The sequence below is a fragment of the Rhinatrema bivittatum genome, chromosome 2, assembly GCF_901001135.1.
Source record: "Rhinatrema bivittatum chromosome 2, aRhiBiv1.1, whole genome shotgun sequence".
Classification (NCBI taxonomy): domain Eukaryota; kingdom Metazoa; phylum Chordata; class Amphibia; order Gymnophiona; family Rhinatrematidae; genus Rhinatrema; species Rhinatrema bivittatum.
This window is the reverse complement of record NC_042616.1, coordinates 487,902,850-487,930,144: the sequence shown is the minus strand read 5'-3', so window position 1 is coordinate 487,930,144 and position 27,295 is coordinate 487,902,850. Positions and strand designations below refer to the sequence as shown.

General features: G+C 43.7%; 1 protein-coding gene across 5 annotated transcripts in view; it reads left to right on the top strand.

Moving 5' to 3' along the window:
* The window catches only part of LOC115085038 (gastrula zinc finger protein XlCGF26.1-like), a 122,833-nt gene that overhangs the window by 44,923 nt on the left and 50,615 nt on the right, over window positions 1–27,295 (top strand). For all 5 annotated transcript variants that reach the window (XM_029590559.1, XM_029590558.1, XM_029590556.1 and 2 more), the window contains one exon: window positions 19,924–20,057. In XM_029590559.1, the coding sequence (XP_029446419.1) occupies window positions 19,924–20,057 (134 nt within the window). The remainder of the gene's footprint in view (window positions 1–19,923; window positions 20,058–27,295) is intronic.

The following is a 27,295-nucleotide window of genomic DNA, read 5'->3' as shown; positions in this document are numbered from 1 at the left end:
CCCAGCCTAGCCTTCCCCTCCAGCTGATCTTCAAGCAACTATTCACACATCGATCAATATTATTGCAAAAAACATAGATAAGACAAGCATACTGAATAAGAAAAAACCAGAGATGCAGGTATCCCCCATTAACTACCAGCCCAACCTCCCCCTTCCCCAATTCCTTTATGCTACCCCATGGACTATCGTAGTCCAGTACAGAGATCATTCAGATGTGTTTGAGCCACACAACCCTCACCCACCGCCTAACATTCGTTAATTACATAAAACTTATAAAGCAAAAACATATCAAAAGTCATTTTTTGATGGTATTGAAAAAGAGAGTAGCCGCCTCCAGTGTTTCATAAGTGGTCCAGCGTCCGTCATAATTTACCCGCAACATAGCTGGAAATTGCAGAGCAAAACGTATGTGCTGCGCAATAAGTTGACTGCAAAGTGGAACAAAGGTTCTTCTCAGCGCAGCAACTTTGGCTGAATAATCTGATGCCAATCGAACTGGGGAGCCCTGTATCTGCAAATTTTGCTGTTTGCGAGCAGCCTGCATGATTACCTGTTTATGGTAGTTATTCAGGATTTTTATGATGACGATCCACGGTCTATTTTGCCCCTCCGCTCGAGCCCCCAATCTGTGCGCCCGGTCGATTTCTAGTGAACCTTTTAAGTCTGGGAGACCCAGCGCAGACGGCAGCCACGTTAAGAGTTCATGACGCAGTGAAGAATCGTCCACTGTTTCAGGGATGCCTAGAATTCTGATGTTGGAGCTCCGTGCTCTATTTTCGAGGTCGTCGAGTTTATCGGCCTGTGCCTGAAGAGTTTTTTCCAGTGTGCTTACTTGGGCAGTAAGTGCCGTGACTTCATCTTCAACGGCAGCTGATCTAGTCTCGGCGCATAATCTGCTATAGCAGCTTGTAATGAAGTTATTTGCTCTGAAATACCAGTAGCTTACCCTCTAAAGCCTTAGTAACTGCTTCTGTTATTTCTGCTGTAGTCGGATGCAGCAGGGGGGTCTTAACAGGGCTGTCATTGCTTGAGGCCTCTTTCACAGGCGGTGCCATCTTACTTTCCATCCCCTGGGGTTTTTCTTTGTCTCTTTTTGCGATTTTCGCCGGCATCACCGTTGGAGACTTTTGCATAAAAGAGGCGATGGACATAGGCTGTGCTGCCAGTGTGAAAGGAGGATAATTGCTCTATTTAGTGAATTTAATGGCAGTGAGGAGGGCCGTGACGATGGGCCTAGTAAAGTCTCTTCAACAGTACTTAGCATCAGACAATTTGTCCTAGTCCTTCTTGGATACATGGCTGTTGCTGTGCATGTGATTCATCTGACTTGACTGCAAATACAGAGCCTTTAATATGGCCTCCAAAGCCAATACAGTCAACTCTATCAGCTATTATCCCACCAAATCTCTGTGACCCCGGGGATGAGAGCATCTCATTTGATCAAGGAATCCAAAAGTTCTAAAGGTGAGTTTCTCGCTGCGTGTTTTACCTTGTCAAGTGACTCTGTCTACTGATGCTTCCACTGAGAAGATGAGGGAGTGCATGCCGGTGCAGTATGAATCCGAAGATTGTGGTCCTCAGTTGAGTCATCTACAAATCAACTACCTGAAGCTGCGAGCCATCCACTATGCTCTAGGGGTTTCTCTCACCTTCTTTTGGAAAGAAAATCTTGATCCAGAAGGACAGCCAAATGGCAGTGTCCTACATAAATAAGCAGGCCTCTGCCGGGAGGCCCTCTAAATCTGGTCATGGGCAGGACATCTTCTGGGTATCCAGAATATTTTAGTGAAACAATTCAGCAGAGTGTTACAACCATGCACATAGTTCTTGGATCAAGAAATTGCATATAACTTGTTCAGTCATTGAGGAAAGTGTGGTGATTGACTTGTTTGCACCTGAAGACTAAGAAAGGGTGAGAAGTTCTGCTCCATGTATCCAAGCAGCCACAGATCAGCTCCTGATGCCTTTGTGCAAGACTGGAGCATCAATTTTTCCTGTGCTTACACAGATTCCTCTAATCACATGGGCTATCCAGAAGGTCCTTTCAGGGCAAGGCTGGAGTAATCTTCATAGCACCAGTCTGGCCATGGCAAATGTGGTATCCATATCTTGTCTGTCAATTCAGACTCTGGTTCCATTGGGAACGTCTCTGACTATCACACAGGACAAAGGCAGGCTGTGCCATCCAAACCTGTGATTAGAGGCCTTCATGGAATGTATATTGAGTGTGCAGTAGTCTCCTCTATTCCTTCCCAAAGAGGGATTTCTGCCAGGAAACCTTCAACCAGAAGTTCCTACAGTTTCAAATGGAAGAGGTTCTTGACTTGATGTAGGCCCAAGGGACTTGCTTCAGTGTTAATTCTGTCTCTCGTCTTTAGGCCTTAACAATCCTTCAATCATATATCATCTTAGTGTCATTGTGACATATCACCAGCAGGTGTAAGGGGCTCAGATCTTTCTCCACCTTTTGGTATCAAAGTTCATGAAAGGACTGTGCTGTTCTAAATCTCCAGTCAGTAAACCTCCTGTGCCTTGGGTCCTCAGCATAGTCCTAGATCAACTCATGGATCCTCTTTTCAAGTTGATAAACTTGAAATTTCTCATCTGGAAAGTGTTATTTCTTGTGGCCATCACTTAGCATGAAGAGTAAATATACTATAGGCTCTGGTTTCATATTCATCATACCTTCAGTTTTTTCATAATAGGATGGTTTTATGAATTCACCTCAAGATCCTTCTGAAAATATCTGTGTTTCACATTACTCAAGCTATTGTGCTGCCTACATTTTTTCCAAAACCACATGTGCACAAGTGAAAATAGGCTGTTCACTCCTTAGATTGAAAGAGAACCTTGGTGTATTACCTAAATAAGCACTCAGTCTCACCATCAAGCTTCTCAATTGTTTGTGTCCTTTGATCTCAATATATTGGGAAGGGCAACTGCCAAATGAACTCTATCGAGTTGGCTAGCAGAATGTATAGCGTACTGTTACTTGCTGGATGGCTGGCTTATGGATTACATACTCTGTCAAGGCTCAAGAGAAGCTGCCACTTACTGTACCTGAATGTAATTCGCCTTGAGCTGCCAATGAAAAGATGTGAGCTAAATACAAAATAAATAAGTGTCATATATATAGATAATATTGTCTTTACATCCTACTACAATCTAGGCAACATGTTCTGAGGGGACAGTAACATTAACATTAGACAAGCAGTTCTCTGCAGCCTGTTCACCCAGTAATCCACTCTCCACTTGTGGGGTCAGGCTATCTTTAAGTGTTTGCTCCGCTAAGCAACCCTCAACTTAAGACTTTCCATGTGTTTTGGCTAATTCATGCCTGCTTGTTGACTTAGAAAGCAAGTTTGCTTACCTGTAAACAGGGTCCTCTGTAGACAGCAGGATGAATTAGCCGTTCTTAATACCCACCCAGCTCCCTGAAGAGTTAACTATTTCACTAAATCTTAAGCTGTGAAAGAGATGGAGGGGCTCATGAGGCAGTGTGTGTACACAGGATCTCCGGCACATGCTCAGTAAAGATTTTACTGAGCTCTGAGAGCTGGGTCTGTGTTGGTGCCATCAGTTGACATGACCATACATTATGGCTAATTCATTCTGTTGTCTATGGAGAATTCTGTTTACAGCTAAGTGAACTTGTTTATATTATGTAGACAATAAGAATGTAAATATCATTAAAAAAATTAACCATTTAAACTGCTAAAACTTAAATTATTAACCATTTTATAGGATAAATACAGCCTGCATCTGTGTTTGGGAGAGAAATAGCCCATCCCTTGACGTGCCCGAACAATCTCCGCCGTGTCCTTGACGTGCCCACATGCTCTCTGGATTGGCCAATAGCAGCTTAGCCTGCCACAGTGCTGGGAAAGGAGAACCTGAGCCAACTTGTATGGGTCCCTGGCTTGCATCAGCAAATAATATTAAAAGGATTAAACATTAAAAGGTTTTACGTGGTCAAATGCAGGCCGAAGACAATTGAACTGGTAGCACAACAGAGCAGGAGGAGACTGCCAGTTCCCCTGCTCACTCCCTACCTCTCATATTAAAATAAGAAAAGCAGTGAATGACAAGCTCAAAGACAGTAAAGAGAATGATACATCACATAGAAAGAGTGAAAAAATTACAAGTTAAAACTTAATTGCATTGGGAAGTCTGAGATTCTTGTAGTTTGGCATGTGCCTTAATTATGTCCATGAATTTTAGAATCCAGTCAGTGTATGCATTTAAGTACCCAGATGTGTTCTTCAGTACAAGTGCTGTCCAAAGAGTATTCTTGTTATAGTGAATCTGTGATAGTATTTGAGACGTCAGACCCTCTGAAGGATAGAAGTGGCAATGTTGGGAGCCATTTTACAAGGTAAACATCAGAAGGCATCATGACAGTAATTTCTAAACACCCGCATAGGAAAGTCAGCAAAAACAGGTCTAATAACCTACATCAGTTTTCAAAGCAGATTTTATCCCACCAGATTTACCTGCACAAATTGCATCTGCTATTTTGTGTGCACAAATGTTTCCTGAAAACTGTCAAGTTTTATAAAATAGGCATGCAAATGCAAGCCCCTCCTCTTCTCCGTTCCCAGGAGCGCCCCTGCTCCATCCAGGTAAATTTACACACAAATATTACATTAGCACAGGATTGGTAACTTTTAAAGCGACACGCGGGTGCACACGTGTCAGCCCAAGCCCAGGGATTTATTTTATAACTTGCATGTGTATATGCGTGCATGTTATAAAATAACCTGGGCACATGCACATGTGTGCCAAATTTTGACTGGGTGCATGAATGGGTGTGCATATCCCTGTTTTACCATGTAAATCAGGGAATTTTAAAAGAAGCATGAGCCGACACCATTCCCAGTTTTACCAGTTCGTCCCCAGTTCACCCAGTAAAGAGAGAGGTCCTCCAACCCCATCCTGGTTTGATAGCCTTCATTCCCCCAGTTATTCCAGACCCTTAAAACACCACAGATCTGCCTAGTTTTCTTTACATTTTAACTTACATGGCATCCATGGCAGAAGTGAAGTTACAGGGCTGTTGGACTTGGCGCACACCAGCGTTTACGCCCCGAAAACTCCTATGCCTCGCCCAGACCGCACTCACGCACCACCCCTTTTTGAAAACTTTCTAGATGTGCGCACTGCGGGAGATATGCACAAATCTCGCTGGTTTTTAAAATTCGCTCGGTATGTGTAAACCTGATTTATTCGCGCATTCCCTAATTAATGTGCGTGCCAGGCTTTTAAAATTCGCATATATCGGGCGAGTGGTTTTATGAAAAGCCATTCTAGCACATAAAACACTGTTTTATGTGTAGAAATCTTTTTGAAAATTACTCCCCCATAAGTCCACTTAGACTCCTGTGTACATCCAGAGTAAACCTTTTCTGCACTGGAAAGCAAATTTGCAAGCAAACCGAAAGAGTGCTCCTTGATTTGTATGTACCATGAGAAATGTTTATCTTGATTGGGAATCTGCATTGGGTCTCCTGTGAACTGCTGTGTATTGGGGTATTGCAAACTCTATGCCACTATGTTTCCATTAAGAAGAAGCGTGGGGGCCGTAAATTTTTTCCATCACTGAATGACAGCTCTAATCTTATTAGCTATGGATTATTGTACTTATATGGCTGTCCGATTCTAGAATCCATTATGGAAATTAGATGTCTGCATCTTTGAGCTGTTTCTGAAGTCCATAACTTGCTTTTGCCTCCTTTTTTTTGATTTCCTGTTTTTTAGCATTTATTAAAACTCTAGAATTATGATCTTCTTTATTTTTCCAGTTGGCTCAAACAATCTGAAAGTTAAAAAGTTTACATGGGGAATTTAAAAAATAGAAGTCAACAGTCTTTCCTTCTAAATGACACTTCTCCTCTCTCTCAGCCTCCACCCTCCTGTTGTAAATGCCTCTTGTACAACAGCCCAGTACTTAAATACAGTCGTGAAAATTCTTCTCTTTATTCTTGAGCTTTTGATTGTTCTGAAGTCTGTCTTTGGTTCAAGAGGCATGCCGTCGTCATCCATTAAGGATTTTTACAGCTTGCCTCTCTAAGCACTTTAGCATCCCTTATTATGTAAATAGCAGGCTTATGTTTGCCGGCCAGTGCATGCTTGATGCTTGCTGCTTCTAAAAGTATTAAATAGCATACGAGCTGGACAGTTCAATAACATTTTTTTGTCTTTGTTTTTTTTTTTTCTTTGTTATTCACCCATGCATTTCCAAAGGCCCATTTGTTTGTACCCTTACGCTCATGCATTGTGTGCTTCTCCTTCAACCAATTTCTGTGACAAGGGTTTCAGTGTAAGCCTACTGCTCTTATGCTTACGTATGTAAAGCTTCTAAATAGTGGTCTCTGGAAAAAGCCAGCTTGATTTAAATCAGAATTTCAACAAAGTTGATGCTAGAAGAAAAATACCAAGACATTTGAAAGAAAAAAAAAAAAAAAGCATGTGAGCCATTTGCTTTATAGATGCTTGTGACCAATATAAGCACTTCCTTCAGCCTTACTGTCACATCTGTGGACGGGACCTATATGATATAAAAAATTTATGTGCTTTGTCATCTTTGGATAATCGTTGTTGGCCCACTAAAAAGTACCACAACCTGCAAAAAAAAAAGCTAACCCCATTTTACTTTTTTTTTAGCATTGCAGATCATAGACCAGCCAGTGTTTCAGTTGAATGGAAAAATCATCAGCAACTTGCAGTCCATCTTTCACATCCAGTGTCTAAGATATAGAAGGGGCAATGTTCAGGGTCTTGGTGGAGGCTACAGGTCTGCAGATACTTTGTACCCATGGGCCTGCAAGCTCATTTTATAAGGGAAGCTTGTCGCAGCATTTCCATTTTAAAATTCAGGGTACCTTGGGGAATGCAGGAGCTTTTAGCCACATATACATGGGGGCGGAGGGAGGACAAATTTCTAAAGGAATTTATGCAGGGATGAACACGTGTACCCATGTAAAGCTTTTGAAAATGGGCCTCAAAAGAGACCTTACCAGAACTAAATTGGGGCACTGCTCTGTTCTTGTGTTATGAAGTACAACATACTCTGATGAAAGGTCCTTCAAACCCAAACATTGGCTATTCCATGCTAAGTAATTTAAACTTTTTTTTTTAATTGGTTATATAGAGCTGTGTTTTCAACCCAGTCTTCCAGGATCACTTGGCTAGTCTGGTTTTCAGGCTATCCACAGTGAATATGCATAAGATATATTTGCATATGATGTTTCCATTGTATCTCACTAGAAAACAGCGTGACAATAAAGGGAAACTCAAAAATATACTTTAAGAAAATACTTTCCCACATACCACTGCACACTTTTTTATGCCATCATAATAGACACTACCAATGCTAAGACCTTTATTGTCTTATAAATAATCATCTGGCAAAATTTAGTGCTTTTTTTCAGAACATTTTTTGGTTGCATTTAAAAACTTATCTTTGCTCGAAGAATACACATCCCATCCCATCCATTGTATCTCATACATGTTCATTGTGGATAGCTTGAAAAACCAGATTGAACATGTGGTCCTTGAGAATTGCGCAGTGATGTACTAAGGGAGAGTGCAGGGTTGTGGTCCACTCCAGGTGACAGCCAGCAGAGGGGTGCCAGCTGGAGGGGGTACTATTGAGACAAAGCTTGGCAGCTGCAAGCAGAGCCCATCCCACTCGCAGCAGAAGAAAAGGGAGGCTGCCGGGCCGAGAGCAATGGAAGACAGTGAAGAGAGTGGCTGGATAGCCACAGGCAGCTGAAGAGAGAGAGGGTCAGAATAGCCACACATGAAGCCTATGTGATTGAGAGAAGAAGGGGTGTATGAGTGTGTGTATGTATGTGAGTAAGAGATTGGGAGTTTGCATATATTGTATGGGAGTGTGTAAGAAACTGGGAGCGTGTGAGTGTGTGTACATAGTAGTGAGGGTGCGTGTTTGTGTATGAGAGAGGGAGCCTGTGTGAAGGAGTGTCTGTGTCAGGGAGAGACAAATGGAGGGAGGCTGTGTGCAGGGGTGTGTGAGAGTGTGTGCGAGAGGGGAACCAGAGATCACTCGGGTCGGGGGGGGGGGGGGGGTGGAGAATTGAACCTTAAGGGGGTACCAAAGGAAGTATTCATCTTGGGTGGCAAATACTTTAGGTACATCACTGGGACTGCATAGAAAAACACATATGATATGATATTTATTTATTTATGTAAAACTCTTTTATATTCTGCCTAATTCAACCTTGGTTATTCTGGGCAGATATAGAGTACCTGACTTTTTCTTCATTCTCATTTTATATAGTGACATGTACCTGCAGGAGCTGAAAAGACACACATTCTAAAAATGTGAGCTGGATGGCTCAGGGGAATGGTCAAAACAATACAGAGAGGAATGGTCAAAGCAATATAATAGAACTTTTTCACTTCAAGGCCACCAGTTCAGATCCCAGCTCAGTGGCCAGTGGTCTCAGCTCATTTACAGGGGCCACAGCAGAGGCATTGACACCTCAACTTCTTTCAGATTCCCATGCATCTGTGAATTCTGCTGCATATTTCATCTCTGACACGTGAGGCGGGCACAATTCTAAAAATAGTAACCATGCGACTCCAGCAGTAGATTTACTTTTTCCTACTCCCTGCAGCACCCAATCAAGAAGCAAAGTCTCCCTGCTAGGTCTTCCTGATCATGCAGATCAGGTCAGGCAGATCATAGTCAAAATTTGTGAGATTATTAACATTTTAAAAAGCTTCTGTTCGATGTAGTGCTATGTAATTAAATTCTTTGCTTCTCTGTTCCCTGGAATTCTAACTTTGGCACTCGAAGAGACCAGACTAGTGACTCAGTTTCTATTAAGTATATCATTTTTAGATATTTTGCCTGAATGTAGCCATGTTTTGTTTTGTATTTTTGTCTGTCTTTCTACTTATATTGAAGTATATCTTAAGGAAAGTGATAAGACATAAGTAATATGCGAGAGACGAATGGAGAAATTACTTACCTGATAATTTTGTTTTCCTAACGTGTAGCCAGATGGACTCAGGACCAATGGGTTAGAGGCTCCCCTGCTTAGCAGATGGAGATGGAGCCAGGTTTCAAAGCTGACATCACCCTAGATACACCCGTGCAGTGACCTCAGCCTTTTAGTATTCTCATCAAAAGCCATTGTGGACATACTACTGAAAAACTTGATTAGAACTTGATTAAAACCAACTTGACTAAAAACGGATAAATGTAACTATATTCAAACAAAACATAAACCCCAAACAAGATTATAGATGCTCTGATCTAGGGATTGGGCAATGGCTTACCGTAATCCTCTGGAATCGATATTCATTTTACGGGCAATTCCTTGGCACCACTCTTGGGCAGCTGTGGGCGGAATGCTGAGTCCATCTGTCTACACTAAGGAAAACGAAATTCTCAGGTAAGTAATTTCTCCATTTTCTAGGATGTAGCCAGATGGACTCAAGTCCAATGGAATGTACAAAAGCTACTCCCAATCGGGGTGAGAGGCTGCCCGTGGTCTGGTTAACACTGCCCTTGCGAAGGCTGCGTCCTCTCGGGCCTGAACATCCAGGCGATAGAACCGGAAGAAAGTGTGTAAGGAGGACCACATCGCCGCTCGGCAGATGTCGACAGGAGACAGCAGTCCAGCCTCCGCCCAGGAGTCTGAGCCTTAGTGGAATGAGCTTTAACCTAAAAGGGTAGTGGCTTTACTGCCTCTACATAGGCTCCCGTGACCACCTTCTTGATCCAGCGAGCTATGGTAGCTCGCAAAGCTGGTCTGCCCTGCCTCCTTCCACCGTGAAGAACAAACAAACTGTCCTCCTTGCGAACCAGTTCTTAAACTTCCAGATACCGCACCAAAAACCTACTGATGTTTAAATGGTGATGGAGCTGTATTCTTCTGCGACCTTGTGCTTATCTAGGGATGGTAATGAATAGACTGATTCAAATGAAACTCTGAGACTTACCTTGGGCAAGAAGGATGGAACGGTACAAAGTTGTAACGCTCCTGGCATCATCTAGAGGAACGGTTCCCGACACGACAATGCCTGTAGTTCAGAGATGCAATGAGCCAAACATATAGCCACCAGGAACACCGTTTTCAGGGTTAAAATGTGCAAGGAAGGACTGCACAATGGCCGAAAGGTGGGGCCTTGTCAAAAACTGCAATACTAGATTAGGATTCCACAAGGGAACCAGCCATTGTAGGGGTGGCCGGGGATGCTTTACCCCTTTCAGAAAACAGGCCATGTCCGGATGAGCTGACAGGCGGGTTCCATTCACCTCACCCCTAAAACAGGAAAGAGCCACTAAATGGACCTTCAGGGAATTAAGGTTCAATCCTTTACGTGCCATCCTGTAAAATTTCCAGAATCAGTGGAATTTGACAGTCTGAGGGGAAACACCGCATTCCTCGCACCAGGCCTCAAATACTCTCCAGACCCACACATACGCTAAGGACATAGAGAACCTCCACACATTGAGCAAAGTGATAATTACTGCCGCCCAATATCCACTCTTCATCAGGCGGGCCCTCTCAAGGGCCAAGCCATAAGACAAAATCGAGATGGATACTCATGGAGGACCGGTCCTTCCTGAAGCAGGTCCCTGTGCGGTGGTAGACACAGGTTTCCACCAAGAGTCTCTGCACGTCCCCATACCACGGACACCCGGGCCATTCTGGAGCTACTAGTAGGACTAATCCCCTGTGGTGTTTGATTCTGCAAATGACCCTGCCCAGCAGGGGCCATGGAGGGAAGGCATATAGTAAGTCCTCTTCTGGCCAGGTCTGAATGAGAGCATCATCCCCAGGGACCACTGATCTCTTCTCCGACTGAAGAATCAGAAAAGCGGCCCACAGGTCGAGGGACGGGAGGCCCCAGCAATATGGATTTCATCTACAGACCAACTGAAAGGCTTTGGCTGACAATGTCCATTTTCCTGGATTCAGACTCTCCCTGCTTAGAAAGTCTGCTCTGACGTTGTCTTTCCCTGCGATATGGGAGGCCGAGATCATCTGTAGATGTATTTTCGCCCATTCCATAAGGAGTTACATCTCCTGTGACACTTACAGTCTTTGGTTCCCCCCTGGCGGCTGATGTAGGGTACCGTTATTGCATTGTCCGACATTACGTGGACCGCCCAACCCTGGAGTATGTGGCTGAACTGTAGACACGCCAATCTGACTGCCCTGGCTTCTAGGCAGTTTATGCTTAGAGCGCCTCTTCCTTCGTCCAACACCCCTGGGCTGTCGGTTCCTGACGGTGAGCTCCCCAGCCCCGGAGGCTTGCATCTATTGTAAGGGCCAGCCAGTTCGGCAGGAACAGGGTTACACACTTGCCCAGATGAATTTCCTGCAGCCACCATTGGAGTTGAGAACTTAATTCCACCGGTAGGTGGAGACGAATCGAAAAGTCTTGAGACAGCAGGTTCCAACGTGACAGCAGGGAGCATTGAAGTGGTCACATATGTGTCCTCACTCACGGTACTACCTCCAGGTTGATGCCATCAAACCGAGGACCTGCAGATAGCTCCACATCGTCTGGCGAATTGTGTTCATCAACCAACACACTTTGGACATCAACTTCCTTATCCACTTGAGCAGGAGGAAAACATTGTACTGCTTGGTGCCGAATGGGACTCCCAGATTTTTCAAAGACTGGGAGGGTTTGAGACTGCTTTTGACCATGTATATGACCCAACTGACTTCCTGAAGCAGGGAGGTCACCCTGCTGGTTACCAGAGACTCTCTTCCATGGGCTTTGCCCGGATCATCCAGTCGTCCAAGTACGGGTGCACCAGGATTCCCTCTTTTCTCAGTGCCGCCGCTACGACCACCATAATCTTGGAAAATGTTCTGGGGCGGTGGACAGGCTGATAGGCAGCGCCTGGAACCGATAATGGCAGCCCAGTACCGCAAAGCGTAGGAAACACTGATATTCTTACCGGATTGGAATATGAAGATAGGCCTTGGAAAGGTCCAGGAAGGTTAAGAACTCACCCGGTTGTACAGCCATTATTATAAAACACAGAGTTTCCATGTGGAAATGAATTACTCGTAGATGTCGGTTGATACTCTTTGTAAATTTGTTTTTATTCAGCCAAGAATACATAACTACACAGGTACACGAATTCTTGAACAAGTACATGCATATATGAGAATTCTGTGCTAACAAAGCTGGCTCCCCAGTTATAGTAATCAGTACCCCCTGGACCACAGCAAAATAGAAAGAAAAACAAACTATCAGGAGTACAAATAGAATCACACAGAATACAACAAGATGCGTGTAAAAGAATACAGGAAAGGCTACTTGTCCATGGTTAGACCGACCTTGGCGTTTTCCATCCCCCCCCTCTTCCCTCCCCCTCATTAACCCCCCCTCCCTCCCCCCAACCCCTTAGAAAATCACCACAGTCGAGAGAGGCTCTTCTAGCCTACTTCGCCAGCCCTGCTTGGTAAGGTGCCCATACTTCACGAAATCTATGAACTCGATCATGCTTAAGCGCAGTTAGGTAACCCATCTGATATAACCTGTCCAGACGCGAATGAATATGCTTCATAGTAGGAGCATCAGCATGCTTCCAACGAAACGCAAGTTCGGGTTGATACTCTTGAGGTCCAGGTTGGGGCGAAAGGAACCCTCCTTGCGTACGATGAGATAGATGGAATAACGCACCATATCTTCCTAGGATGCAGCTACTGGAATTATAGCCCTTACCAAGGTAGACTACACTATCTGCTTCTCGTGCTGGGAGTGGCAAGGAGACATCATGGACACGTCCCAAGGAGAGTAGCGAAACTCCAGTGCATATCCTTCTCGTATGACATCCAGTATCCATTTGTCTGACGCGATCTCGACCCACCGCTGGTAAAAAAAAAAAAAAAAAAAAGGGACAGCCAACCTTCTATCTCCTCGTTTTGAGAGTGGGTCAGCAAAACTTCATTGGGGAGTTTGGGACGAACTTGAACCCAAACCTGCCCCTCTCTTGGATTGTCGACTTCAAAAAGACTGAGATCTCTTGAAGGACCAAGACGTCTGAAATGTCGAGTTTCTGTAGAGCTGAAAGTGTTGGGAGCCTCTGGATCCGACCCCTCATGGGCAAGGGGTACTGTAACTGCTTTCTCTTATCTTCTGGTAGCTGTGGCCCTGGAGGTTCACCGCATTTACTGTCCAGCTTTTCCAGTTTGCATCTTTGTGAGGTTTGCCTTAGAGGTTGTGTCAGCTGACCAATTTCTTGGCCATAGCTGTCTTCTGACCGCTACCACTGAGGCCATTCCTCTGGCCAATGTACAGACTATGTCAGAGCCTGCGTCAGATAAAAGGACTACGAGGGCACAACAAGAAGCAATCTGTAAGGTCATTGCTGTCACATCAAAGGCTTGTTTTAAGGATGGACTCCATCCGACTATTATGCGCATCCTTCAAGGCCGCTCCTCTCTCCACTGGGGATAGTTGTTTGCTTTGAGACAGCACAGACCAGCGCATCCACCTTAGGGAAACACAAATGCTCTCCCACTGCCAGATCCAGTGAGTATAGAGCTTCTAACACTCATCCCGCCTTTAAAATTTGCTTCTGGGGTGCCCCAGTCCTGGTCAGTCATCTCCTGGATGGCTTCTAGTACTGGAAAGTAGCAAGAGGCTTTCCTTAGGAAAATCAGAATGGTTCCAAGGAATCTGGATCCTCCTCCGTGTCATCCGCATCCCTGCAAGGGATACTCTTGGTGAGGCAAGGCATGCCTCAAGGTTTGCTGATAGGAGTGGGAGAGGGAGGACTTACCTGTTGAGGTCCCATCTGGACAGGGGCCAATGAGGTAACAGACTGCGCCTGTATGAAGGCTTGAAGGCACTGGAAAAAAATTCCATCCAGGAGAAGGCAGCAGGGTCTATGCCTAGCCCAGGAAGTACTGGGGTAGGTACCGCTGAATTTAGCTCTCCCCTATGGCTAACACATCATCTGAATGGGAGGAGCCAGGCTTAGCAAATTCCGAAGAAGCCAACTCTCTTTGGGCTTCTTCACAGTGCTGATACAGGTTGGAATTCAGGTCAGGCTGAAAAGCCTTAATACGACAAGCAGCACAGAGAGCAAGGCGCTTAGGTTTCTTGGTTGCCGGCGCCATTGACGGTAGTAATTATGCATTCCAATTGGCTCGCACTTTAAAAAATTATTTGCGCACAAATTTAGAGCGTCTAGACGGGGCGCGGCAAGACACATGTTCGGTCCGTGCGCTCAGCTTTTCCTGTATGTGCTTATGACATTGTGCTCTCAGTGCGTGCACTTTCAGAGTTGTACGCGTAAGTACGAGCTTAAGTTTCGCACTGCATGTACCGATGTCCTATGTAGGGCCATACAACACACACCGAAACACACACAAGATGGCGCCGATGAGGCGCCATCTTGTGTGTGAGAGTTGAGCAGCCCACTGGGGGCTGCTCAACTCTCTCGGAGGCCCAATTCCCTTTACTCCCCACAGGAGCCGGAATGACGTTGGTATGGCGCGCCGAGCACCGAGACCGGAGGAAACCTACCAGAAATCCCTCCAATTGTCTCTGGATTGGTAAATCTTTTTTTTTTTTTTCTTTTACATACATGGGCTCAGTGCTTACCAGCCGAGTACAGAGACACTGTTTGGCTGTGGGGAGAGAGGGCTTTGGCCGTCACCACAGTGCTTGGCTTCCTGTACCTGCTGCCTTTCAGCTGCTTCAACAGCAAAGTCCATGCCGGGAACCTGCTACCAAATCAAGACACACCTTTGAGGGATCTCGAAAATCACCTCAGGATTTCTCAACTGGGGGAGGGACCTTTAGGAGAGTGGGGCTCAATCTTTCTCCAATTTAAAAGTAGAATTTCTTCTTCCAAACGGTACAGCGATCCCCATAGGGAAAGCACGTCCATATCTGCTAGGAGACGAAGAGATACTAAAGGGCTGAGGTCAATGCAGAGGTGTATCTAGGGTGACGTCAGCTTTGAAACCTGACTCCATCTGCTAGCAGGGGAGCATATAACCCATTGGTCCTGAGTCTATCTGGCTACACGCTAGGAAATCATTCACTTTTTGAAAAGGCCAGGGTTCTTTTGAAATGTTTTAGAAAGTCCTGTATATTTAGGCAATGTGAACTGTTTGTTAATGTTATCTTCTCCTATAATCTGTATGCCAGCAATACTCGACTTTGGGCTGTTTGGCAGTCCTCAGTGTGCCTCTTTTGTGCCACAGAATTATTTTTAAATGGCAAAGTGGAACAGACTCTAAGATTGTACAGTTAAAAAAGGTCACATAAAAACATAAGAAATTGCCATGCTGGGTGAGACCAAGGGTCCATCAAGCCCAGCATCCTGTTTCCAACAGAAGCCAAACCAGGCAAGAACCCAATCACTAAGAAGATCCCATGCTACTGATGCCAGTAATAGCAGAGGCCATTCCCTAAGTCAACTTGATTAATAGCAGTGAATTGACTTCTCCAAGAGCTTATCCAAACCTTTTTTAAACCCAGCTACACTAACTGCACTAACCACATCCTCTGGCAACAAATTTCAGAGCTTAATTGTGCGTTGCGTGAAAAAGAATTTTCTCCAATTAGTCTTAAATGTGATACTTGCTAACTTCATGGAGTGCCCCCTAGTCCTTCTATTATCCATGCCAGTATTGCTTTTTTCTTAGATTGGGCTGTATAACAAGTGCAACACACTGAAGGTCAGATGTAATAAAAGTTTTTTTCCTATTTTATGTCTATAGGATAAATGGTACTGAGTGGCAATAAGGGTTACCACTGATCTACCCCTATTAATTGGGAAATATAATTGGTTTATTGTCATCGATCATACCAAAAAAACTGGGTCATGATTTCTAAGTATGTGTCTGTTGAAAAGTTCTTGGTTCAGAAGTTGTAAGTAAGAACTTTAGATTGGCCATCTTTCGGGTGCTCTTTTGGAACTGAATATTATAGATTAATATTATAGATTGACATGTTTTTAATTAATCATTGCTCTCCAAGGCCAGAATCTTAATATGGGATTCATGGAATGAGTCCTATGTTCCCCTTCTTTGCTGTTGGCTAGATAGAGTGATTGCATAGTTATTGGTTGTGCTGTTCGTGTTTTTAATTTTCGTATTCTTTTACATTAAGAAGTGAATTTTAAAATCCGGGTGCGCACCAAAATAGGAATATGTGCACGCATGTATGACATGTGCGTGTCAACCCGGTTTTATAAAGTGGGGGGTTGCATGCACATGTGCCGATGCATGCACATCTCACACTGGAGGAAAAAGGGGTTTGGTGTGGGCGGGACATGGGAGTCCTGGGAAGTGCGCACAAGTACTTACGCACCTGGGCAAGCACCCAGATCCAGTGCCGCGTAACTTTACTTCTGCTTTGGAGGAAGTGTAAGTTTAAAAAAAAAACAAAAAACATCCATGAGTGGTTTAAGGGGTCTGGGGCAATTGGAGGGAATGCAGGGGGTTTGGAAGACCTAGCTGTAGACTGGGAGAACTGATGGACGAACTGGTGAAACCAGTCATGGCATGGACGCACGCCTGTTATAAAATTCCCCCACTTGCATGGCTCAAATCCGACTTTATGCGGCTGTGCACGCTCACATGCAAAACTGGGTGCACACGTACGCATGCCCAGGCTATTTTTTTTTTTATTTCTTTATTGAAAGATTTTCAAATTTAAACATACATAATAAAAAAAAAGTAACAACTTAAGCAATCTTGTTGCATATCATCAATAATAGTTGAGGAAATTTCCAATAAAATTTTTTTATGGTGTACAAGAAAATAATAACTGTGGGGGACTATAATATTACATAGACTTACTCAATAACTTCTCAAAGGAGAGGAGTGTGCTTCTCTTTAATTTGGCCTTTTTATCAGTTGTTATTATCAGACTTTCATGTCTCAATCTTATCAACTAAAAACCTCTCCAAATGCATAGGGTCAGAGAAAATGAATTTTTTCCCCTGAAAAGTGATATGACATTTTGAAGGAAACTTCAAAATAAAAAGTTGCCCCAATCTCAAGGGCCTTATTTTTCAGGGCAAAGAATTGTATATTCTCTGTCCGCAGAAGGAAAGGTCTTTATTTCTAAAGAACTTCTCAAACACCTCATCTTTTCTCTCTCAAGAGAAAAGGATACAAATAAAGTTGTTCTCTTACTTATAATGTCCAGGGAGTCCTCAAGAAAATATGAAATCCCTGGACTATGTTCTAACTCATCTCCTTGTACAGCTCTATTTTGTACTGGGAAATAGAAAATCTTAGAAATGATAGGTATCTTATCTTCCTCATATGAAAGATTTTCTATTAGAAGTTTTCTAAACATTTCATATGGTGAAAGCAGCCTTGTGATTGGAAAATTGACCAATCGTAGATTTTTTTTTACCCTTAACATATTTTCTACATTTTCCAGCTCTATGCATTGATAAACTATCCACTATATGCTGGTTCTCTGCATTCTGGATACTCTGTATATTTCCTATTACACTTTTTACATTTGTTTCTAATTCTAATATTCTTTTTCCCTGGTCTTCATTGGAACTTCTTTTTGCATTTACAAGAGAAGAAAGGGAAGCATTAACCTGTGAGACATTAGTGTCCAATTTGACAAGCATTTTCCACAAGTCTCAACGTAATATCTGATGACTCTTTCACATTCATCAGAATCTTACCAGTGCCCCCCAGTGAGGATCCTTCTACAGTTCCTTGATGATATACTTCTACTTGAGATGGTACATCTATTATAGTCTCAGTGGGCTCACCCTCTCTCCTACTTACAAGCTGTCCTCAATGGATCCTTCCACTCGGGAGGTACTTGGAGATTGTGGAGGAGCTATTGGACCCTTGCCCGGACTTAGAGACACTTCCAACGTGTCTCGGACACAGTCCGTCTGTGGCACATTTCTACGGTCATGGGCGCCAGTGGGGCCGATATTGCTGGTAGTAGGGGAGGAGGTATACACCTTTGCCTTCCATTTTCTACCCATAAATTCCTTCTCCGATAACATCAATATCCAAAATAATCAAGGGCAGTCGAAGTCAGGTGAAGGCGGCCAAAGACGGTCAAAGCCGCGTGCCGCTCAGCCGCGGGCTTTTGAAACTCCCGCGGTCCTGCCCTGATGACGTGAGCTTCCTCCCAGCTGTTTCCTTTCTCAGTCTCTTGCAGGCAGTCACCTCCTCCTCCAACACAAGCTCGGCAGGGGCTGTCAGGTACCTCCTCTCCCACACTGGAGTCCCCACCGCCCAGGCTATTTTATAACATATGCACATATGTGCTTGTGTGTTAGAAAATTGTTGCGTCCCTGGGCTCACGCTGATTCACAAGTGCACCTATTTAAAAGTTACCATACAAGGAGTCAGAAAGCATTGTAGACATTCCCTGAGAAAGAAACCTTAGTGCTCCCATAAACCTGCAGCTTTAAAAATGAATTAGCCTTATAAAGAGATCATCTCTGCCCAAATAAATATTAGGATGTTTTTTGAAGTAATTTTATATTTAGAGTCCCATTTTGACATTTATCAAAAGCATGTCTCAGCTGATTAAAATAGAGCCTTCCAGTTGTAGAAAAATAGTTGACCTTGGAGTTTAAAAAGTTATCATGCAACTATGAGACACTCCCTCGTTGCTGTCCCTCCTCCAGTTGGCTGTTTTTCTATATGGCTATGCCTGTGACTATGTCTGTAAAAGAGATGAACATATTTCTTTATTGTAAAAAAGATGTTTGACTGTTCTAGCCAACACTGCTGCAAGAATTAGTCTTTAATATAAAAGTATTTGATATAACCATACTCTGGGGGGAATTCTGTGCAAATAAAATGTAAAAATCTGCATAGTAGTTAAATATTTTGCCTAGTATATTTATCAAAATAATACAATATAATCATTTTCTGAGAGTAGTAATTAAAACTTCAAAACAGAAAAATATTCTTCCTTAAAGATGCAGTATTTTTACGTTTTTGGTGTGGAATTACCTCAAAAGTAGAGTTGATAGGATTTGTTGTGGCCCAGGGCAGTTTCCTGCCAACAAGTGACTTGAAAAAGGAGGGACTGGTGGAGGAAGACACTAAAGGGAGCAAAAAGAAACCCAGAAAAATAGATGACACAAGCATGAACCCAAAAAATAGTAAATTATATTTTAAAAAATTCCTGGCTCCTAAAAATTTTGGGTGGCGCCCAAGTTTTCTAACTTTTTCCAGGTCTGTGTTTATGGGTGCAGATGAGTGTAAGCTGAGAAAAGCTTCATTCCTTTACATTTTCACCAGCTGATTCCTGGTACGGAGCACCCATACTGTGACAGTGAGGCAGAATGGATTACAGGTGAATCTAGGCTATACGAAAATCTGTATGTTTTGAGGCTGATCCAGCCTACAAAGGCTAGGTCACTTGAACACCTGCACGTTTTAGCAGCCCCTTTTGTTTTGTGTTGATTTTATTAGAAGAAGGAAGTCAAATGGAGAGGTCACTAAATTAAATGGGAGCAGCTCTTGACATTGTGATTAAAAATTAATAGGGCAATGTTAACTTGAGTAGTCTGTACATTCATTTAGTACCACTTTACATTCATTTTCTGCTAGTGGGGGTGCCTACATAGAGACGATAATGTATCTTAAGTGACATGGTATACATAAATATTTAAAAATATAGTAACATATCTGACGGTAGATGAAATCCATATCCTCTGTGAATATGGTCAGAAGAACACTTGCTCTTCACCTAGCTTTCTCCTTCTTTGATAGATTAATCTTTCTTTGTTCTGCTGAAAGGTTAAAGGCCCAGGTTATGATGTGATTAAATAACTTGAAGAGCACATTCTTCATTTGGTTTAATACAGCACTGTCACCCTCTCAGATCTTTTACCCAGAGTCCTCTGCAAATAAAACTGTTGTTTCTCAGCTGTGACGAGTCGTGTTTCCTTTCTGACAGGAAGTGTTCCTCCAGATTGACTTTGCAGAGACACATGGGAGTGCATGCCGGAGTGAAACCCTATCATTGCCAGCACTGTGATTATAAGACCAGATTGAAAGCCTCATTGATACAGCATGTGCGAATTCATACTGGTAAGATAAATAGAACATACAGTGCTTACTACTTTCAGATATTAAAATTGTTTTTCATGTTTTTAATTTAACTTCATCTCTTCATGTCCTACTCTTTTTCTATTTTATTTTTTTTAATTAACCCTCCTGAAATTTTATGTTCCAATTAAGTCCCTTTTGCAGTAGAACTTTGGACCATAAGACAAATCTTTAGACTTAATAGACTTGGGCAAATAAAAACAGGCAGTTTGTCACTTGTTACCATTTCATACATGACACCCAATTTTTTTTTTTATGCACAAGGGATGTTATCTTGAAGAAGTAAAGCTGTTAATCTTTGTGGCACTGGCAGTGGTAGGACTTAGGAAGAAGTAAAAATGTGTCGTGATGATTTAAATCTGTACTGCAAGTGGCACTGAGCAGGTGGGCTGGAGTCTGTCCCCTAAGATTCATTAAGCCGCAATGTTTCATCGTGGGAGGGATCCCACTTTTGCGGAGGAGTGTCGCCACTCCCCCCAAAAAACGTTGCGGCTGTATGGCACGTTCTTTTATCTCACGGCCAAAGGAACGCACCTAGCAGCCCTTTAACGCAATAATGTTCCCAACCTTAAGGCGGCGCCATCGATTTCAAGGGCTGCCGGCCCACAGCAAAAAAGTGGCAGGAAAACAGGGAGGATGACTGGGGGTCAGAGCTGACCACCGGCTCAACCCAGGGTCACACTCGAGGCGGCCCAGACTGCCAAAAAGTATAAAACTAGCTGCCTGCACGGCGACGGCCCCACCCCGTACTTCCTCTCCCCCCCTCAAAGTGGCAACAAATAAGTAGTGCCGGCGGCCCCCCCCTTACACCCTCCATTCCCCTGCACCCCAGGAACCGCCCTAGCCAATAATAAAGAAGAGGTTCTTGTCCCGCCCTCCCAAAAGGTGAAAAATAAAAGTTAGGATCCAGGCCTTCCCGGCCCCCCCCCTTACCCCCAAATTGAAGTAATTATAGCAAGGCGGACCCTCCCCCGAGAGCCCAAAGAAAAAAACGTAGGGTCCCAAGCCCTGACTTTCCTTCCCATACCCACCCCGCACACCCCTGGAACTTTCAAATCTAGTAGCAGCTCCTGCGTCGGAGTCAGGGTGCCAAACCCATGCCCAACCAACCTTGCCCTAGCCATGTGACTGGGGGGAGGGGAAGCCAGGAGGGTTTGGACCCTAATTTCTTATTTTTTACCTTTCAGGAAGGAGCCAGGATCAGGATCCTCTTTTTTTTATTGTTGACTGGGGAGGGATTCCTGGGGGGGGGGGGTGGAGAGGTGCAAGGGGAAAGCCACTCGGCACAACTTATTTATTTGTTGGCACTTTGGGGGATGAGGGGGTACTGGTGAGGGCCGCAGCTATTTTTTATACTTTTTTGGCAGACTGGGCCTTCTCAAACGGCAGCCCCAGGTTGAGCTGGGGATCAGGCCTGACCCCCATTCAATCTTTTCTTGAGCCACAGGATTGTTTTGTTTTTTTAAATTTTTGATGGCAGTATAAATATGAGGTGGGAGTTTCGGGACTCATGTGCCCAGGGCTCCCGCCTCACATTTATCGCTTTTTAGAATGGTGCTATTTTATTGTGGCTGACCACCTTCTCAGTCGGCCATGATAAAATATTTGCATGACTTTCTTTGCATATATTTGCATTTTTCATGCATGCAGATCACATGAAAAAAGGTCATTTTAATAGCGGGCGTTAGAAGGACGGAGAGATTTAAATATCACATATATTGCGTGATATCACCTCGATAGGGCTCCCCTTCGTGCGATATACGTTGTTTAGCGAGCATTAAAATACTACCGCAGCTTGATGCATCTCTATAATAGAGGTGTTTAAAATCATGAGAGATCTAGAACAGGTAGATGTGAATCGGTTATTTAGTCTTTCAGATAACAGAAAGACTAGGGGGCACTCCATGAAGTTAGCATGTGGCACATTTAAAACTTATCGGAGAAAGTTCTTTTTCACGCAACGCACAATTAAACTCTGGAATTTGTTGCCAGAGGATGAGGTTAGTGCAGTTAGTATAGCTGTGTTTAAAAAAGGATTGGATAAGTTCTTGGAGAAGAAGTCCCATTACCTGCTATTAATTAAGTTGACTTGGAAAATAGCCACTGCTATTTCTAGCAACGGTAACATGGAATAGACTTAGTTTTTGGGTACTTGCCAGGTTCTTGTGGCCTGGATTGGCCACTATTGGAAACAGGATGCTGGGCTTGATGGACCCTTGGTCTAACCCAGCATGGCATGTTCTTATGTGTTTGAACAGAATAGTTGCAATAAAACTTGTTCAGATATTAGTGCAACAGGCTATTTAAAATTTACCATTTAAAAATCTAGTGTGATTCTGTGTTGCCTGTTTTTCATACCTCAGTAAAGTGACAGCATTATTATAAATTATTTCCAGCCTTTCCTTTTTGCCCTCGTCTCTTTTTTTGGATTGTACAGCAGATCATCAACCTTGGTAGAATGATACAGAACCCAAAAAACACACTCTGTTTACAAATTGCTCTCATTTGGGTGGAAGAAGGGATATTAGACAGTGGGTGTTATGCTATATTGTGCAGCTGCACACCTCCATATCAATCATTTACCTCACAGTGAATCCTCTTTTGTCCTCAGAATATATCTGCTCCTACTATTTCTCTTACAAATCCCTTGTGGGAAGACATTTGATAGCACTATGGCAATGAGGCAACAATTATCAATACTTTCCTGAATAAGAGTGTATAACAGTTCAGTCCAAAAGACTCAGGAGATGCTTCCTCCTCTAGCAGGAAGAGAAGCTGAAGGTCTCAAAAGCTCAGAAACCCGTTGCTTCTAAAATCCCAGTACCGGCCAATATTTCAGCAACCCTGTCATCACAAGCGCACACTCTGCATCCTCATAACTGATCTACTGACAGAAGAAAATAAAAAGTGGTATGCTAGGTCAGACCAAAGGTCCATCGAGCCCAGGATCCAAAAAGTAGATCAGCTTTTTTTTTGCTCGCTTCCAGGGGGTAAGTGGTGGGTTTCCTCCAGGAGCTTGTCCAAACGCTGAAACAAGCAGCCAGGAGCAACAGACAGCATTGTGACATTTTTATTCCATTTCTCTTGAGCCTGTCTAGCATCCTCCTCTTTCTTTTTCGGCCTCTGCTGAAGAGCACAGGATGGGGGAGCTGTAATTCTTGAACAAGACGCTATAATTCTTGAACCAGGTGTCTTGTTCAGTAATAATAGTGTTTTACACACGTTGCACCAGAGACTGCAATCCCATACTCTCCAGATAAATGTTTTAATTGCAAGAAAAAAATGTATTTATTTGAAGTGTTTGTAGTAATATAAAACCGATGATTTCTACTCAGGGCATCACAATTGATTTTTGATGCAGCAAGCCCTTTCAATGTCTCTTATTTGTTCAGGCCACAACATCATGTATAAATACAGAGCGGTATCACATTTAAGAAGTGTGTGAGTAGGAATTATTTAATTGTTTCCATTCCCCAAGTGTATCCATGGGACTGCCAACTCTATGTGAGGTTTCAGAAATGCTCCTCTTGTGTATCCTATGGTTCCCAACAATTCACATCCCTTCCAACAGTGAGGGGAGGTGTTTGGGTATATTTTATTCAATCTTTGTGGCATGAGATATCTGTTTAAAATTGTATAACTTCCCAAATTAGAATGGAAAGTGCATGTGCTTTGGGATTGTGGCGATACTAGCTCCAGCCATTGATGGAGGCATGTCCATTCTGTCCCTAGTTAAATTAAAAAGTTTACTAAATTGCACCACCAGTGAATACCTTCGAAAATTTAAAGGTGGATTTTAAAAGCCTGATTCAAGCATTAATTAGGGGATTCGTGAATATGTCGGGCTTGTGCGTGCCGAGTGGATATTTAAAGCTGCTGAGAGTGCACACCTAGGAAGTTTTTCAAAAAGGGGCAGGGTGTGGGCATGCTCTGGATATGGGGCATTTCGGGGCTTGAACCAGAGACGTGCGTGCAAATAGTTATATGATCCAGTGCGTGCTGAGGCCTCCTGCTGCGTAAGTTTACTTCTGCTATGGATGATGTATCAGTTAAAAATTAAAAATAGGCAGATCTGAGGGGTTTTAAGGGTCGGGGCTAACTGGGAAGCATGAAGGCTATTAAATTAGGGACGTTTGGAGGACCTCTCTCTTAATTGGGTGAACTGGGGACGAACTGGTAAAACTGAGAATAGTCTCGGTATGCACCCCTTTTAAAACCACACGATATAAGTGGCAGAAGCGGCATTTGTGCACACTTTGCATACTCACTTAAAATTAAATCTTCAATAATTCCCTTAGGGGTAGATTTTAAAAGGTGCGCGTGCTACCCAGCGCACAAGTTATAAAATTGGGGGTCAGTGCGCGCCAAGCCGCGCTGCCTTCCCCCGTTCCCTACCCCCCACCTTCACTTCCCTTCCCCTACCTCCCCCGCCCTTCCCCCTACCTTTTTCTTTTTTTTGTTTCTTGTTTTAAAACTTAAGTTGGTGCGTGATTCCCCGCACAGCGACAAATGGTCGCTGTGCCGGGAGCCCCGCCCCCGGACCGCCCCTTTAGTAAAGCCCCGGGACTTACAGGTGTCCCGGGGCTTTATGAGCGACGCCGGGCCTTTTGAAACAGGCCCGGCGCGCATAAGCCCAGTTATACGCGTAAATCTACTCTTTTTGGGCATTTAAAAGTTGTATGTAAACCGGATTGATTTGTAGTTCCTACAAGAACTTCGGTCTATAAAAATTAAAAATAAATAAATAAATAAATAAAATAAATAAATCCTCTGAAAATCCTGCCCTTATTTAATAGAGACTCTTTCAGCGTCCTCTTATTTTTTTGCACTTTTGGATGAGTCCTTTAAGTATAACTGAACAGGAGCATAGTCTGATAATGTTGCCAAACCTATTGCAGCATGTTCACCCTTTTTTTTCACCCCCACATCAACCAAAAAATAATCATTCTGAGAATATGTGCCATAAGGGTGAGAGAAGAAAGTGAAATCTCTGAAGGAGGGTGTCAATTATGCTAAATATCCACCAATTCAAAACTGATATCACCTTTTGAAGAAGCTTCCTCTTTGTAATAATAGCATGCCGTGTAGTCCTTGAGTTATCAGCGTGGGGATCTAAAGTTAGATTAAAATCCCCTCAATTATTATTGGGCAGTAATAAAAGAAGTAAACTGTACATTAGTTTAAAGAAAATGCCCCAATCCATATTTGGAGTGTAAATATTGACAAGTGAAATATTTGACCCTACAGTCGTGCAGTCATATAGATAAATCTGCCCTCTGGGCATTTTCTTATCTACTGAATTTCTGTGTACATGGGTATGTATCGATATTCCCACTCTAGAAGTTATTTATTAGATTTATCCAAGGCCAAAATAGCCTGCCTAAACCTTTTGTTTTTCAAAAGCTTTTCATCTCTCAGTCTAAAGCGGATCAATAAAATGTTTGCCTTCATACATTGCACCTCCTCCCCCACAACAGATATCTCTTATTAAGCAAGTTCAAACCTTTATTGTTTAGAGATGAATTTTACAAGAGATGTGTACACAAAAATTGGGAGATGAGCATGCATCTAGCACATGTGCATGTCCATCGAATTTTATAAATGGGTGGATGCGCATGCATGTGCTGATATGTAGACATCTCGCATCAGAGAAAAGGGGTATGATGATATGGGCGAGGCCAAGAGAAGTGTGTACAAGTACTTAACATGCCTGCGTGCACGCCCAGGTCCAGTGCCACGCAACTTTATGTTGCAGATGGAGACCTTGCTATCTATTGAGTCATGAGGCCTGATCGATGGGTGAGCATGAGTCCTTGGATCACGGCAAGGCTCCAAGGTACGCACCATGGATAGGTGAGCGCATCTGGGCATGGGCTAGGCTGAAGCTTAGAAGCACTTGGAGACTTGGAACACTCAAGTCTTTGCTGAACCTGCGTGCTCAGGAATGAGACCCAGCAACTCCCATGCTGGTCTCTGGGGTAGCCCGCTGGCTACTCCAAATGCCTTCTCGGGCTTGCCACTTAGGAATGGCTTGAGTGTCAGGACAGTCAGAGGTGAGGACATGAAGATGACTATGGAGACTTGGAAATTAGATTTAAAAACCGAAGACTTAGACATGACTTGGAACGAGGAACATCACTTGGAACAAAACATGGAGATACGCTGGCTGAACAATCTCCACGAGGCCAGAAACTAAGAGCAAGACTAGGAACTCAAAACTTGAGTCTTGGAACTTGGAATTTTAAAAGCAAGGATGGACTTAGAAGCTTCGAAGCAGGCCAAATGCCACACAGAGCCCTACCCTTCCAACCATAGGCCAGTCATGGTCCACAACTCAGGCACACTTGCAAGATTTAGAACTCGGAACTTGAAAACAAGGACTTGGACTGAAACTGAAAACGAAGACCAAGATTCAGAGATGAGGAACAGAATTCCAAAGACTTGGAAGATTTGGCCTAGGACTTGGGTAGCGACGCAAACTACACATCCTGCTGTGGGCTGGTCACGGTCCATATGCTCGAGCACTTGGATGTAGGGCTTTGAAGACTTGGAAGACTCAGGAACAAGACATAGATCAGGACCCAGGAAGAAGACGTGGAATGCAGGAATGAAGACTTGAACTCAGGAACAAAGGCGAAGAATTGAACTCAGAACTGAAGACGCTGAAGACAGGAGCCAGGATCCGATGAGAGACCATTAACATAGAATGAAGAACAAGAAGACCTTGATGGTGCTAGCGATCCATTGTGAAGGTCTGGAGTGAAAACTGAAGAGCCCTTTTATAGGGCTGCAGGCATCACATCACCGGAAAGGGCCGCCATGGGCCCTTTAAATTGAATGCAGAGGTGCGCACCTAGAGGAAGTTGGCGGCAGCATTGGCGTCGTTCCAGAGTCACAAAAATGGAAGACAGCGATAGCAAAGCTGCAAAGTAAACCGGCAGTGTTTCCTCAGCTGATGGATGCGGCGGCCAGGTGGAGCCGGGGATGGCAGCACTCCAGGCCACGAAGAGTAGGGCAGCGTGGCATTTGGGGGTGAATGAACCGCCTGTGGGCCTGTCCTGTGGGTGGTAAGCGTAACACTTTACTTCTGCCATGGAGGAGGTGTAAATAAAACCTAGGCATCTCCGAGTGGTTTAAGGGGGTCTGGGGTAACTGGGGGTTGTGTAGTCTAAAGAACCATGGGGGCTTGGAGGACCTAGCTCTAGACTGAGTGAACTGAT